Source organism: Strongylocentrotus purpuratus, unplaced genomic scaffold, assembly GCF_000002235.5.
Source record: "Strongylocentrotus purpuratus isolate Spur 01 unplaced genomic scaffold, Spur_5.0 spur5_scaffold_12, whole genome shotgun sequence".
NCBI lineage: Eukaryota > Metazoa > Echinodermata > Echinoidea > Camarodonta > Strongylocentrotidae > Strongylocentrotus > Strongylocentrotus purpuratus.
The window spans coordinates 6929176-6946189 of record NW_022145597.1 but is presented as its reverse complement, the minus strand read 5'-3'; the positions used below and the strand labels follow the sequence as shown (position 1 = coordinate 6946189).

Here is a 17014-nt window from a genome sequence, read left to right as displayed (position 1 = left end):
GCCTTTACTCAGAGCCACAAATACGTGTGGGTTCCTTATGGAAGTAGGACACTAAAAATGTCATTAAGTGGGTCCCTAATTTATGGAATTAACCATAAACATAAATATCAAACATGACTTTAATTTGTGACTAAATTGAAGGATATTAAGAAGGTACAACACACAGTTATGAGGACTTAAACTTTGCGAAAGTCCTCCCCCATATAAGCTGGCAAATGCTGATTTCTCATGTCGTGTAACGACTCCCAGTTAGGGGCATTGTGAATTTCTGAATTGGGTATATGAAAGTCACGATTGATATGTAAAATCAAACGCCCAGCACGATTTTGAAATCTTTCAATTAAATATTAACAGGCCGAACCATATACAACATCTCCGTAGTCGAAGTTGTGAAGAACAACTGCATTATATACTAGTTTTGATAGAGATTTATTCAAGGTGCTTCTTAATTTACCAGAATGCTTACTATTTGCCCTATTTTTTCACCATCGCATCAGTGTGAATATTCCTTTTAATTTGCTCATCATAAATGACACCTAAGTACTTGAAATTTTCCACTTCATGCATTCTGGTCTTACGGAGGGTGATATTAATTAAGTTCTTTTCTTTCGACAGCACGTATCGACTACCAATCAACATTCAAACAGTTTATTCATAATATACTCTTAGTCTATTTTCCTTCATCCACTGGTGTAATAGAAGTAGGTCGCTGTTTAGAGTTGACTCAATTTCGCGTACTGAGGTATCAGAGTAAAATATCACCGTGTCGTCTGCATATAACTTTAAACTGCTTGATTTAATATATTTGGCAAGATCTTTAACGTACATAACAAATAAGAGGGGCCCTAAAAGCGACCCTTGCGAGACCCCGCACGATATGAATTTGGAAGATGAAAGAGAATGATTTACAAGGGTTTTACATGTTATTCCACTTAGATAGCTATGACTTCAACTTAGATAGGTAACCAGTGACTAGACATATTTTTGATACCGATGTTATGCATTGTCTTCATAAGAATTTGATGGTCGACAGTGTCGAATGCTTTTTGCAGATCGATAAATACAGTACCTATGTATTAAGAATCGTCCATGGCCTGAAGCCAATAATCTGTGACCTTTACTAGGGTAGATGTTGTCGAATGCTTAGGTCTGAATCCAGACTGTTCCCTACACAAAATATAATTTTCATGCTAGTACTCTAGTAAATGGTGTTTTGCAACTCGTTCTAAAATCTTTGTCACAAAGGGCAATATCGAAATTGGCCTGAAATTACCAAGGGAGGATTTATCGACATTCTTATGTATAGGCACAATCTTAGCCGTTTTCCAAGTATTCGGGAATTTTCTAGTTTTCATTGATTAATGAATAAGTAGGTGAGGGTGGAAACAATTTCAATGGCGCTTAATTTCAAGATAAATACTGATATTCCATCAAGACCAATCGATTTTCCTTTTCTCAAACAAATTGCAAAATAATTTATCCCATTTCAGTGAACTAGGATACATGTAATACTCTAACCAACATACTAAAAGTTTGAGAAAATTTATAGGGATAGTTGAGTTTTAGTAAAGAGGGTGCTACCCAAAATAATTTTGTATGAGATAATGAAAAACTGAGTGAAAAATTTGAAAGAACATACAATTTAAATGACAAAATCATCTTTGATCAACATCGGTTCACAGACGGCTGAAATATTCATAAATATTACCATTCCTAATATTTGTGGAGCCCCACAAATATTCGATAATTTTGAACCAGCCGCTGAAAAAAATAGATAGCGCCTTACACGTTTCATTCCAGCCAATGCACTTGTAGGGGTTTTGTTGGCTTTTTGTTCAGAGACAATCATAAAGAGATTAACTTTCACATTTTCATCTCAATATCGTTGTAAATAACCAATGTGAACAATTCACGTATTCAGTGCAATGTTCTCAAAGTCAATGAAAAAGGTGGACAAGTTTTTGAATCCATATTAGGATTAATGTTTGCAAAAGCTTAAGGCAGAGAGATAGAAATAATAAAAAAATAAAAAATAAGATTTGTTTCATAATCTGCCATCTACGATCCCACTTAAATCAGTTCAAATAATGCAATGGATACTGGCATTGTTCCACTGAAAAGGATGATTGCATTTCAAGATGGGTTTAAACTTTATGCATAATATGCAAATTAAGTTTTCATTTGTTGGTATTAAAATCATAAGTTATAATTTGAATTTATATTTGCATATAATTATGATGGCTAAATATTTACAATGTAAATCAGAAAATTAATCCACCATGTCTGGAGACCCATAATACATAGCTTTCAATACATGAATTGTTGTAAGAGTGGACTTGGATGCAATTTAAGATGACAATATCAAATTTGTGATATTTTAATGGTGGAAGCTAATTTGCTTATCATGTGAAATTCACTAGTTATAGTAATATTAAAATGTATCAATCATGTTCAATGGCATGGGCAATATCAATTATATCACTCGCACTGATTCAACTGGGATCTTAGATCATGGCAAGTTATAAACAGATATTAATATCATTATCTTTTTGATGAATGCTCATTTACATAGTTATGTGAGAAAATGTGTTCAGTCTGTTAACTAACATTTGACCATTGGGTTGCCTGGGCACTTGATTCGTTCAAATCGGTTATTTACAACGATATTAAGATAAAAATTCGAATTTTAATTTCTTCCTTACCTTTAGACATATGCTTACTTGGTGTTGATATAACCTAGATGCCTGATTATAAGCATGATAAGAGAAAAACTAGCGTTAATTTAACACATTTGAATGGTGTTATCAAAGACAATTGACAAAACACTTTGCCCCACAAGCCAACTATCGTTATTACTGCCAAACTAGTTAGGGTAGTTGCATTAAGGTTTGGAATGCATCTCAAAATTGGCTATTTTTTAAGATTAGATGATAGGGTGCTGTATAGAAGATTTTACAATATTTTACATAATCTAATGTTCTCTCGATTTCAGGATTTATTAATACCAATGCGATTTTATTAAGATAAATTTAGATTCAATACTTTAATTATTTTATTCATCATGATATTCACACCCTTGCTATATCCTACATACACAGTTATGATACCATGGTTTGCAGTCATGCAATCTAAATACAGAGCAAAATGATGTGTATTGAATTATCATCTATTCTCACACCTTATAGCATACATCTCGTACATCAGGTTAGTTCAGAAGATAATGTATTGTGCCCCCGAAATGTACTGCTTTATTACAATAGGTTGGATTGGTGTTGTACCAACGCGGATCTGGATCCACTAATTGCTGAGGTAAACAGTGAAGGCAAGCTGACTGTCACCGTGAAGCATCATGGGGTAAGATATAATACTTGATTACATGCCCATCCTCCGATTGATATTTCTCCCTCTTTCTGGCATTCCATCGATTCAAAGTAGGCTATTTTTTGTATTAGCCATATTTAAATCCGCCCAATCGATACCCGAGAATCAACAATATACACAATTTAAGCTGTCTTTAATGTGCTTATTCTGGCCTGATTAAAATGATCATGTCTAGCAATAGGTTTGTTCTTGATTTGTGTAATGATATCCGGAAACTGAAATATAACAGACATAGAGAAAGGTAATTTTCCTTCATGTCCATGATGTATAAGGCAAAAACGCTCATTGCACTTCGTCCTAAGCGACATGATCTAAATGTCTGATGAAAAAACGCAAAATTTCCAGTATCTTAAACTATAGCTCTATTCAAAGAAATTTGTCAAATGACCATGTAGCTATGCATCTCAGCTAAATAAACTCTACTTAAATCCGTAGCGAAAAGTAGAAAGATAAAAACATGCTTCTGTATAGCAATATCCATGAGTTTGAATATACAAGTGTGTATTTGAAAGAAATTCCAACGAATCACTAGCACCATGGCAAAAATTCGCTACATAAAACATGCTTCTTCGAGCAATATCCGGTATACAGTGTGAGTTTACACCTTACATCTTATGAAAGAGCGTTTTATCCCGAATCATTTAGTATAATTTTGTGTGGTATGTGTTCACGCTTGGATGAACAGGAGGCATTGTTTGCGAGAGTGCAAAAATAGACTTGTGCCAAAGTTGCTTATGTGATGTTTGAGTAAAACAATTGGGATTTGGGATTTGGGAATTGATTCGGTCTTTGCAGATCCAAATAACATCCCTAACAAAATTAATCATGCCACAAGTATCAAATAACGAATATCAAATATCAACAAACATTATTTTGTGCGCGCGTGTTTGTGTGTGACTTTGCTTCTGCAAAAAGCATTTCATTTGATACATTCAATTCATTACCTAACTCCGCTAATCCCAACATAATACATAAGCAGGCATCACTTTGGCGAAAGTCGATTTTTGCCCTCTCGCAAACAATGCGTCCTGTTCATCCAAGCGTGACCACATACCACACAAAAATGATACCAAATTGTTTGGGATAAAACACTCTTTCATGAGATGTATAATAATTTACTGTTCATAGATGATTATTAAAATAATTAGCAATTTTCGAGGTGTAAACTTTTTTTTGACTCACACGGTAGTTTATAAACGAGTTTACATTGGAAAGAGGCATTATCTTGTTTGTGGCCTGCATTTTTCCAATCAAACTGCCTGTATATTCCTAATCCTGTAATAAAAACAACTACAAATAAAATTTCATGAAAAAATAGTGATATTAAGATAGGTGATAGGTACGGAGTTTAGGCCTATATCTGTCTTCTCCTCCTCTGCCTGCTACCTTGGTCATGATAATAACACCATACTACATGTATATATATGTCAACTCTTCCCTGCCTGAAATTTAATCCTTGTAGTACCTTTTTGAACAAAATTATTTATCAATATACAATTGCTTGCAAATAGTATTCAAATTCAAATCTAACTTTGGTTTTACTAAATGATATCCTAGCATTTTACATAAATTTCTCTATTCTTCAAATGAAGACATGTGAATGAATCCATCGCCTTACTGATTGGATTTAAATGTTAAAACATACAAATAAATTCGACGTAACTGAATGCAAACTATTTACTCGTTAGATATCTGACCTACATGAATTTCAATCCCTGGAAGCTTATTTTAACTTATTTTAAACTAATTTTTAACTTATAATTTATTTTAAGAATGTGCCTATTGTCATGAATAGTAAATGTCCAACGGTGATTATTTAAACATGCACAACTTGACTTGATATATAATATGTACACCTCCCAATACTGTAATTAATGTTACTTGCTCTCCCTCCCAGCTCTGTCCCTTCTCTTTCTATGCTTTTTTTGTTTATCTTGCTTCCTTCCTAACTACCTACAATTCTTCCGCAAATAATTTTATAATGTTTTATAATGTTTGGGGAAATTTAGTATTTATGACAGCTCATCATTTCGTTTTTAAAAATAACAATTTATATGTAGGCCTATATGTATTTGCTTATTTATTTATTTATGATTTATTGTCAGATTTTTTTTTTTTATTGTACTTTATATTATTATTGTTATCGAAAAACTGTATACATACATGAATGCAGAAGAAAAGAAAATCAAACCTAATTTCCATGCATTGCTTCATATTGTATGGATTCTTATTTCCATTTTCGAGAGGACGTCACTTCAAGCTTATGCTTAAGACGACCCCTTTTCTGTATATACCATGTCATTATCATATACATCTAAAGTTATAAGATAGTAAATGTAGATATGTTGATGTATATGGAATGTATACAAATCACATGAAATCAAATCAAACTATGATTATTTAAATAGATAATATCGAATTTACCTCTTTCAAATTCAACTGCAAAAATACTTTGCTTATTTGAAAGGTACATATTTTTAGAAAACCATCATTATATAAAGTACATATCATTTCTGGTATTCTTATGCTTCCATAATCATAGAAGACGTGGTATGACGACTGACCACAACGGTCATAATATGTCGTTTGGCCGTCAAGCAAACGTATCAACGTTGGAAGATGACCCTAATCAGACCACATGATGGCAGAAGACTACTACGGACTTCAAAATGAAACTTGTCAAGTGTGGAGGTAACCAGGCTACCCGAAAGTCCCGAATAACTAATTAAAGGATATATAGAGAGTTAAAATGCTTGGAATACAGTTTCATACAAATATTACTGCTTATACCCTGTCTCGATACTTTTAATTAATAACTTTATAATTATGTTGAAGCATATGGAGAAGGTCGACTTATTTTCGGGGCGAATTTTTTATTCTATGCAGCCTCGTCGAAGTACTTTGACCTAAGCAAAGCATTTTTGTGCTAATACTGCAAGTACATCGTTATTATATCATAGTAAAGAGAGAGAGAGAGAGAGATAGAAAGAGAAAGAGAGAGAGAGAGAGAAGAGAGAGAGAGAGAGAAAGAGAGAGAAAGAGAGAGAGAGAGAGAGCATATAGGAGGAAGCCGGTATTAAGCAGGAATCAAAAGATAGCACGATAGATTTAACACAAAGAAATCAGGACAGGGAAGAGGAATAAGAGGAAACAAGGCAACACACAGTAAACATCTTTTTATTTACTGGTATATAAAATGTCTTTCAAACATGCACAAACAAATTAATGGCTCACTTGTGTTCTCCTCGAATCTGGAAGGATGGTATAGAAAAAAGATACCTTCGCCCTTACCTGTCTTGATTAACTAATTAAGCTTCTCCATTCATTGTTTCAGTATCAATTTTGTGTCAGTATCATCGAAAAGACTCGACTAAAATCTCAAATGGCTAAGGGCAGCAATTTATTGCGTTGTCTTTTGTTTAGATTTCAATTAATGAAATTTATTCATTTCTGAATATAAGTACATCTACTTAGGATACCATAAGTTTACATATATTAAAACCAGAAACTTATTTCAATCACGTTTCAAAGTTTGACGGCTTGTGAACCCTTACCATTTTACATAATCTTACAAAGGGGGTTCCTGGTGATGTAAATAGGATAACCATAAGATGGGTTATACTGTTAAAACAATCTATGCAATACAACCAAGAGCCTACGATATACACGCTACAACCAACAAGCTATGCTTTTACCTTAGGATTCTTCATTTCCCCTTTTTCTCAAGTAACTACAAACAAATAAAATTGATTTGATATAATTGTGAACTTATTTGTACCCACAATTTGTTTTCATTGCTACTATCATTACATTACAGGTAAATAGAACTGACAATGTGGAACGTAAAATGTGAAATAGGAAATGGATCGAAAAGAATTTGAACAAATCTAAATTGATTGTTTAATACAATTTCAACCGGTTTCTGTATACTCATATTGACTATACTGTAATGATGATGATAATATATTGCATTGTACTTTCATAACAAGGTCATAAGGAATCTTATCTGTAATGATCTGTTGGTATATCCTTCATCATCGTGATACATGTTTTCTGTAAGAATTTCCGGTATACCAGGAATGATTTCATGAACTACGGGTAAAGTAATTTGTATCGACTTTTTCCTGTTTAACCGAAAATTCATCCATTGTCAAGAAAGATTGTTGAAAACACCATGTGCAGAATGTATTTAAATGTATATACTCGATCTAGACAAGATTTAGTATTATTTCTGTCGTATCCAATAAATTCTTGCTTTCGACATCAAAGTATTGAACATATTTTGTTTCAATCTAATCGTTATAGTCAAGAAGTGAACATGGTCATTTCTTGATAAGTTGTACATGCACAAATATGATAAATATATATATATAATATGAACAGTGTACATGTCTGTAAATATGTTATATTCATCATATCATTTATTTTTTGGAATTATGTTTTTTGTTTTGTTTTGTTCTTCAGTCAAATGGAAATAGAAAAATCCATACACATTGGATTTGAGTTGACATAATTTAAATTAATCATTAATAACTTCTATATCTTGAACTACTTGCCATGCATGGCCAATACTTCACTGAAGAGTTTGGTCATGGTTGTTAGCCTGAGAGTATGTCGTGCTTCATGAACATAAAAGGTTTAAAGAAAATACAATGTTATGAAGTATAATTATATTTTGCAGATAGTTTATGTGGTTAAACTGTGACAAGAAAACAGTTTGTCTACTCAATGTTTTCTTACAAATCCATTCAAACCATATAACCACATGAACCATACATGTCGTGCTATTATTATTATTTTTATCACCCTAAAATATATTGTCATTACATTATTTTCCAGTGCGGATACAACCAACTAATCACGATCCTAACTTTGAAATAATATAGTCTAGTTTGTGACATGCATGAAACAGTTATTGATGTATAGTATTTTTTTTTTTTAAAGAAAAAAAAAAGGAATTTGTCACCTTGGTCTCCTTGTGATATTCTTATATCAAATCGTGATCTGATCGTGTATACATACAATCTAGTCTATTTGTGGCATGTATGTAACATTCGTCGATGTAAATATAATATTTATGAAAGAAATTAGTAACCTTGTCTCATTTTAATATTGATTTCTTTATGCAACTAATCAGGACAATACTTGTTATGTCATCATATAAAATGTGTTGACATGCATGCAACTGCCATTGCTGTATATGTAGAGAAAGTCTACCCCATCTCGTGTTTATATTTTTGTATTCAATTACCATTGTCATTTCTTGTCAAACTCATGCAGGATGAGAGAGGAATTAGTAATTTCGATCTCGTTGTAATAATATTCTTGTATTAAACTAATCAAGATCAAATATTGTGTATACCTGCAATCTAGACTTTTTTACGACATGCATACAACAGTTGTTGTAGTAAGACGGATAGTAATACAGAGAGGAGTGGACAGGGGGTAGTAAGACAAAGATAATTTTTCATTAAATGGTTTGGAAAATGTCGTTTGATGGAACACATCTCTCGATTTACATAATTATTATCGTTATGTTAAGTAGCACTAGAATACGTGTCTATTTCCCATCACAATGATGCAATGTAAGTTATGTTTATGCTTTTTCTATGATCAGTAGATCTGAATAGGTTATAGGCCCATGTGATATGTTATAAAATGTCAAAGGTTTATTCTTATCTACAATCACAACTTATTTCAAGTTATATCTTCCAAACATCCAATGTTCCTGTACAGTGTTTATACTCTAACATCTTATCAATTTATACTCTATTATATATTTTTTTTCCATTTATGTCTATATTGTAATGATCATTTCCATTAATGCCTGTGTTGTAATGATTTTGTCAGTTGGTGCGTAGTACACCTGAATAAGGGCAAGTGAAATGGAGTCTTGTTCGTTACGTTGTGAGAAGTGTATTCTCTTTGTTCGAGCTGTATTGAACAAAATCGTTCTTCTGTAAAGGCTCTTTGATTGCCTTGAGAAATTCTTGAATCATCTGAAAGTCGGTGAATTTCTCTTTGATATATTTCACATGTTCATGGATTTGCAGGACTACTGTAACGTGTTATTGATATCTGAAATGTATTGAATATGTAAACATAATTATATATATATGTATATATACATATATTGATGTAGAGGTTGAAAAGGTTCAACTTTATTAATAAGTGTTGTACAGTCTGTTTTGCCCGAAGGCTCATCAGCAACTAAATACATTGTATACAAGGCAACGTTAAATATGCAGTCAGGTAACAATACAAAAGAGTCATAATAATACCCTAGTAAGGGTTTATACAACTTACAAGGATACAATAGTGGAATTATACTTGTAGAATGTACTCAAAAAGGGAATCACTTTGCATTGATTAATTAGCGTCTTTCTACACACATTTTTTAAAACATGTATCTTAAGTTGTTTTTGCTAATAATATCTGAGAGTCATATAATTGCATGTTAATAAAGTAAAGTGGAAACAAAGAATACGTATGTCTTGACTTTAAAATAGGGGGCTTTCTCGCCACAATATTTGAAATCGATTATTGCAATCGTATCAGGACAATAATTACTCCCTGGGCAAACACCCCCGGAAAACTTCCCCCTCCCCTAGGTCAATAACCCCCAGAAAGTCATTGTTTTTGTGTCTCAAAATTTGAAAATTTGGCCGATCGAAACATTTTATTTTTGTCGGGGGGGGTGGAGGGTAAGGTCTGCTTTTGGGGTCACCCATTACCACAATAATTTTTTTATTTGTTGTTGTTATTATTTTTTTAATATTAAAAACAAAATCAAAGGGGGTTCCTCTGAAACGTACACATTAAAAATAGTAAAGGTCACCCCCCCCCCTGCGTACGCACCGGTCTGGAGTCATGACGAAAATCGTTCACAAGAGGAAACTGTTTTTCAGTTGATTAAAAAATAAAACCTCTTTCAGCGTTTCTTTCTTCTGTCCTTTGACTTTGATCCCTTGCCATTTCATTTCTCTTTTCCTTTTCCTTTCTCCATTTTAGTACAATCATTCTTATGACAGAATATCAATTCAACATTTATTTGAATGGGCCTATTATCTATGGCTTTTTCGTTTTTTGTTCTATTTTGATTCACTGTCGTACTTCATATTATTTTTAATGTTTAAACTGTGTGTATGTGTCTGTGAATGAATATCTCACTAAACCAATTTCAACATGCACATTTTGTAGAAAAATCAAAGAACGTGGCCTTTTTTTCTCTTCATCCTCCTCCTTTTTCTTTTCAATCTCCTTCTTCTTCTACTTCTTCCAGTGGCGAATCCAGGACTTTGGCCCTTCACTTAGGATTCAACATCAGCTTTACGGTTAAAAGACATCCTAGGTCCAAAGGTTTCACTTATTTTATGAATTACATTATGATATATACACATATCTGTAATTTTGTCAAAGAGGGTGGACCTGCATATAAGGTATAATGAGATGTACAGAAGCGAAAATATTGTTTACATTGTTTAATTCAGTTATACGTCCGTCTGAGTTTTCTCGTATATGATTTTAGCCAGGAATGTTTGTATCAAAGCGAAACGAAGTAATACCCAAATTTGGACATGCTTCAAGTTCCAAAACAGCTTTCTATTGTAATTTTCTCTTTAGAATCTATTCGACAAACAGGTTTATGAGAGCTTCCCTGCTTCTCTGGATATAATCAGTGATCATAATTTCTTTATGTAAAACCTACTAGCGTGAAATATCATAACAAATTATTTCAATCAAAGTACGTTTCCTTTCAGAATATTCCTTTCAAAAGTGTTTTTATTTCTTCTTTTAACCCATCCTACGGGCATATGTTTGTGTGGTTTCCAGGCAAAGTCACTCTTCCGTCTGTCTCTGTATCTGTCTCTATGTCTCTCTGTCTGTCTCTCTCTCTCTCTCTCTCTCTCTTGTCTCGAAAAATCCAGGTTCCATGAGTAAACCCATATCCTTTATGTACTCCGAACAAAGAAGAAGAAAGAAAAGACACTAAACACATGATAGGTTCCATATAACATTTTTTGTATAATGTTGTTAGTCTGCGAATACAGTAACTTATAGAATCTTATAATGTCGGGTGATGATTGTTATTCAACTCAACATTTTTAATAATGTAATAATGACAAAATTATTTCAATGGCTTGTAAATTATCAATTTTTTCAAAAATAATCCCTCTTGCATTTCAACATGGACAATGAGACCATATCGTTTGTACCAAACTACCAAATGATCTACAAGAAACTAAAGATTAAGTTGATTCACTCTCCAGCTACAGGTCAAGAAAGCAATTGCCCACAATGTCATTGGTAGACTAAAATATGATAACGAGTCAGGAAGTTCCATCTTGAAAAAGGGACGTCTGGATTCACTGAAAGTTTGCTTGATCTGTTTGGAACAGCAAACATAACACATTTCCCGTGTAAAGAACACACCCACCCAGTGGCGAATCCAGGGGGTACCTTGGGACCCGGGCCCCACCCCTGGGAAAAAAGCAGGCAAAAACACGTTAATGTTACCTTTATTTGGCCCTCCCCTGGTGCTGAAGAGGGAGGGGGTGCGATTTTTAAATTTTCGAGGGAAAAAAACAGTGCTCACTGCATGGGTAGAGACTACGGTTTCCTCTTGCTGGGAGGAATACCCAGACCACTATATGACGTGTTTGATTTGCATTACAATAACCATCTATAACTCACTGAGCGAGAGATATGAATAACTTTGTTTGTTTGGTTAGCTTTTGTTATTCGAAATTTCCCCTGGTTTCATTTTTGGACTACATGGCTCGACTGACGTGCAATAGGTACATGTTCAATTGTCACCAGACTATGAAATACGGACTCACGCAGCCTTTGCTTTTCATTTGATACGGGATATCAAGTCACATTTTCATTAGAATTTGATGGAAAGAAGCACATTTGTGCAATGGGAATTCGCATAAGACTGATTTCTAGATCATTTTCCTCGACTCACTGCATGTTTTGTCATCTGTCAATCTGGATTCATGACACAGAGACAAACTCTTCTCTCATCTTGTGAAAGTTACATTTTAAACGCCTTCTAAAACGTTCTGGAAGAGAACTCTGATGTCACTTGTTGCCCGTTACTTTTAATTCAACTGCGTAAGATTATGTGTAAATCATTTTAGCTCGGCTATAATTGGATAAATATTTCTGAGGAGAGGACTCGACGTCTCATTCCACGATTCATTTCGCATTTAGCAGGATCTAGGCGAACAGTGAGTATTATATATTATATTTTTGACTCGTTACCTATGAAATCGGTTGATCCAAGCGATAGATTTATATATAATTTTGCTGTTTCATAACTCTCTCAAATGTTTATAAATTGCTCTAACAAAGATGTAGATGTTATATTGTATACCGGGGTCCTGCTTACAAGCAAGCTGCTTATTAGGGTATCCCTCCATTTTTATGTTTAGATTATTATTTTAAAACAATGTGTCAATACTATGTTATATTTGTTCTTTTTTAAAGATGGAAAAATGAATATTGCAGAAATCCTAACCCTTAGTAAATATCATAAACAATTCGACTAAATTTTGCTAGTCTTGTGAGAATGATGGGAAGGTGGACTATACCCACATTAGCATGTTTTAAATTTTGTGTGTCTATACCAGGGAAAAGATAAGGCATTTTGGACCTGGTAATGTTTGGAACATCATTTTGTTGGAAGCGACCCCCCCCCCTATCCCAGGTTTGATAGTGGACTTTACATTTAAGGCACCTAAAAATGTCTTTCCGTTGAAGATTTGTTGTTGTTGTCGTTGTTGATGATCGTTTTGATGATTCGTGATCTCATGTCGTAAAAGAGCAACTTCAACATTCGGGCAATGTTGGGCAATTTGCAATATTTGCATAAACTTTTGAGCCCAATGTTCCATGATGATGCATGAAAGGTTTTTTTCCAGCTTATGAAGGGATTAGGATTCACTTATGATATTTATTTTGTAATGTAATGTCATATGTATGTATAGGTACTAAAGTCCAACTAAAGATCGGAATACTTATCATGGAATATTGACAATGGATACTGTTACATCTAGAAATATTTATCTCATTTCGTTCATTCGTTTATTTATTATGTGTTCCATAATTTTATAAAGGGTAGTGTCTTAAGGACGTACATCCTGCTTTGCAAGAGAGCCCCGTATTAAATAATGCAATTACAATGCAAAGTAAAACAATATAACAATTCTACAATAGCCCAATATTAGAATACTCAATAAAACAAAACACCTGCTCATACTTAATGCATGAGATGTTCAATAATAAAGAGATTTGCATGAATAAATAAAGTGACATGCAAGTCTTGTATATGAAATATACAGAGCATTTGGAATAAACTACCACACAGAACATAGTTTATTTCTGCAAGCTTCGTTTTGTTCTGTCTTGTATTTCATTTTACTTTCTTCCTACTTATAATTTTCATCCCACAATACAACATTCTACGAATTAAGAAATAAATACAAATATCTGTAGTGGCTGTAAAAACAAGTGAGACAAATTTGGTGTAGGCCTACTAGGCCGATATTTTGAATTTGTTCTGCTTCATTCTAATTTCATGAATGTTTATCAAAAGTTGTGGGGTAATATCGTTTAGATGTAGTTCCTAATTGTTACTATCAAAATGCTTGCATTTAGATAATTGTAGAGGTTGTTGCTGCTGTAATTGTGGTTATTGTTGTTTTAGTTGCAGGCTTAGAGGATATACCATGCAAGCTTGCAGGCCAAGAGTCTGGACAACTTTTCAGAAAACCATATAATTTATTTCATACGGATGAGTCACAGGTGACACCTTGCCAAGTGGAAGCTGAAGTCTGTTATACTTGCAATAGCTTATGAATACAAAATGCTATAACTTTTACAATTCTTCTTGAATTCGTACAAAACGTGAAATGTTATACATATTTTAAGAATATGTTCAAACTGTTATAAGTATTTGCATAGTCTCATTTTATTACTTTATTCCGATGCTGCTTTCTCAGTACTTTGGTTTATGTCAGATGATTATCCTTATATCCTCCAGCTTTCGTTTGATATTGAAGATCGCAAGCACCCTTAAAGCAATTTAATATGATCTATGTAAACTTGTTTTTAGCGAGGGTATTTACAATTAAATTCAAAAACCGTTTGGCTTGTTTTCATCTTTGTGGAATATTTTAATACACTTCAATAGAAAATTTTATATCCATGCAAGTCTAGACCATCTTTATAATTCAACGATTATGTTGGCGAATTGGAATAATAGAATTATAGTATTAAATGTAGTAGTATTTCCCAGAAAATCATCAAATTAATGACGGTCCACCGAGTAGAGTGTATATAAGGCATTACATATCTATACAAAAAGATGAAACATCACATCCAATTCTAATACTTGTGCATAAATATCTTTGATAAAATGTGTCATCCCAGTATAAAGACTGACAGTGCACAAAAACAACAAAACAAATAAATACATACGGAATTACATGAAAATATCGATCTTGTGGGTCATTAGTCTATCGAACCCTCAAAAAGTTGTCACATGGCACACAACACCAATATCGTCGGTCCTGTAGAATGTAGCCTTAAAAATATGGAACATTGAAAGATGTTGTTAAAATGTATTCATTTTCCTTTCGTTTTAAAGTTTCTTTAACCTTTACGGTGCCAAAGGCTTTTGCTTATTTCAAGATTTTACCCGAACACAAACAATGTTGTAACTGGAGCAATTATGAAAAGCTTTCGATGCTATTGACATGCTTTTTGTAAATAACTGTTTGGAGAAATTGAACTTTGGTCCGTCGTTTCGAAAGTGGGTCGTGGTTCTTTACACGAACATTTCAAGTTCAGTCATTGTAAATGGATGGATATCAGAAACGTTCCCAGTCAAGAGAGGGATTCGTCAAGGCTGTCCCCTTTCAGCATTACTGTTCATTTTTGGCAGCTGAATTCATGGCTAATAGAGTTAGGAAAAATAATATCATTCAGAAATTTGATTTTAAAGGGTGCCACTCTACACTTACAATTTTACAATATGCTGACGACACCTTATTCTTGGTTAGAAATGCTTTGCTAGAGAATATAATAGATGAATACGACTTATTTGGAAAAGTCGCAGGCCCGAAATTAAATAAAGATAAAACTGTTCTTTTCTGGATTGGAGACGACAAGAAAAGGTGGTCTCTATTCGACCTTGATCTGTGTTGGTCAACAGAACCTGTACAGTATTTAGGATATTTTATATCTGCAGACTTATATTATGCTACAAAATTGAGTTGGGAAAATAAATTGACCAAACTACAGAAACTCCTGGATAACTGGAGGAGCGGAAACCTCACAATATTTTGGAAGAATCACTGTTGTTAATCATTGGCTTTAAGTCTAATAGTTCATTTAATGATGGTAGATACAAAATGTTAGTTATTCCGTTATAAGTATGGATTTAATGAAAACCGTTTCAAACTAAGATACGTATTTGAAAGAGAAATAAAAAACAGAATTTTTGTAAATCAGGAGCTTAAAAAACCTGACCAGAGGTTGCCAAAGAAACTGTAACAAGCACTTAAAATGAAAAGTGGCAAAATATTGTGTAGTTGAGAAATAATATGTGATTTCTACTGATAACATTGTGCGTTGTATTCGTTCTCACAACTTTATTTTGATTTTTGAATATAAATAAACACCTCATTAGAGGTACACACACAAAAAAAAATTACGCCATAATTTTAGAGGCCTATCCGGGATTGGATACCGGGACCTCTCATATCCAAACAAGAATAATTTCCTCGTTCGTTTACCATTGTCCAAGATCTTGTACATAATTTGCAACTTTCTCAAAAATATCTAGAATACTTGACTCATGCTCTAAACAGTGATATAAATTGACCGCCATATACCGGTACGTGTTTCTTGGTGAAGCAATGTGTGTTTGAAAGCACCTCGACTGTTTGTCACGTATACACGGTCGCTCATATTATAGTTGGAATATTTTTTTTTTACCCCAATTTATGGAATTATTTTGACAATGATTTATTCCTAATAGATCTAGATAATAGTATACATTCTCAGATGTTATTGAATAATAATTCGCCAGTGTTTGTTTGCGTGACTGCTAAAACATGTGTATGCTATTATGCTCTTAAGTCACAAATGACAGTAATGAGGATTAATGCCCCACACAAGGGCACTAAACGATTTTGATCCTAGGGCCTCATAGTTACGAGACCATTGCTTTGCCACTGAACCATGACTATAGGCAGTAGGGGCTAGAGTAGGGGGCAGTTCCCACAAATAAAAAAAAACACAAAGAAAATGCAATAAATTATTAATAATTCATTGAATTTCCCCCTAGGTCCCCAGCAGAAAAAAAAATCTTCTTTGTGCCCATGCCTTGAGCCATAATGCATGGCCGTACAAAGGATTTAAAAAAAAATATTCCAACTATAATGAGCGACAGTGTATGTGACCGGTGTAGTGAGAGTACAAACAAAGTCTCGGAAAAATGAAATTTGTCACTAACATATTCGAATTTCATCCACACCTTTAAACAGAGACTGGTCTTGACAACCTGAAAGCTTGCCCGAGGCTGGCCCGACATAGCAACATATAAGTTAATTAGATCTGATTC

At 33.5% G+C, this 17014-nt stretch overlaps 1 protein-coding gene across 1 annotated transcript in view; it reads left to right on the top strand.

Annotated features, from left to right (window-relative positions):
- Nucleotides 1-11789, top strand: part of LOC105446614 (NLR family CARD domain-containing protein 3-like) — a 32088-nt gene extending 20299 nt beyond the window's left edge. Inside the window, exons 9-10 of the mRNA XM_030982560.1 lie at nucleotides 3261-3354; nucleotides 11658-11789. Coding sequence (XP_030838420.1) covers nucleotides 3261-3354; nucleotides 11658-11789 — 226 coding nt within the window. The remainder of the gene's footprint in view (nucleotides 1-3260; nucleotides 3355-11657) is intronic.
- The last annotated feature ends 5225 nt before the right edge of the window (nucleotides 11790-17014 follow it).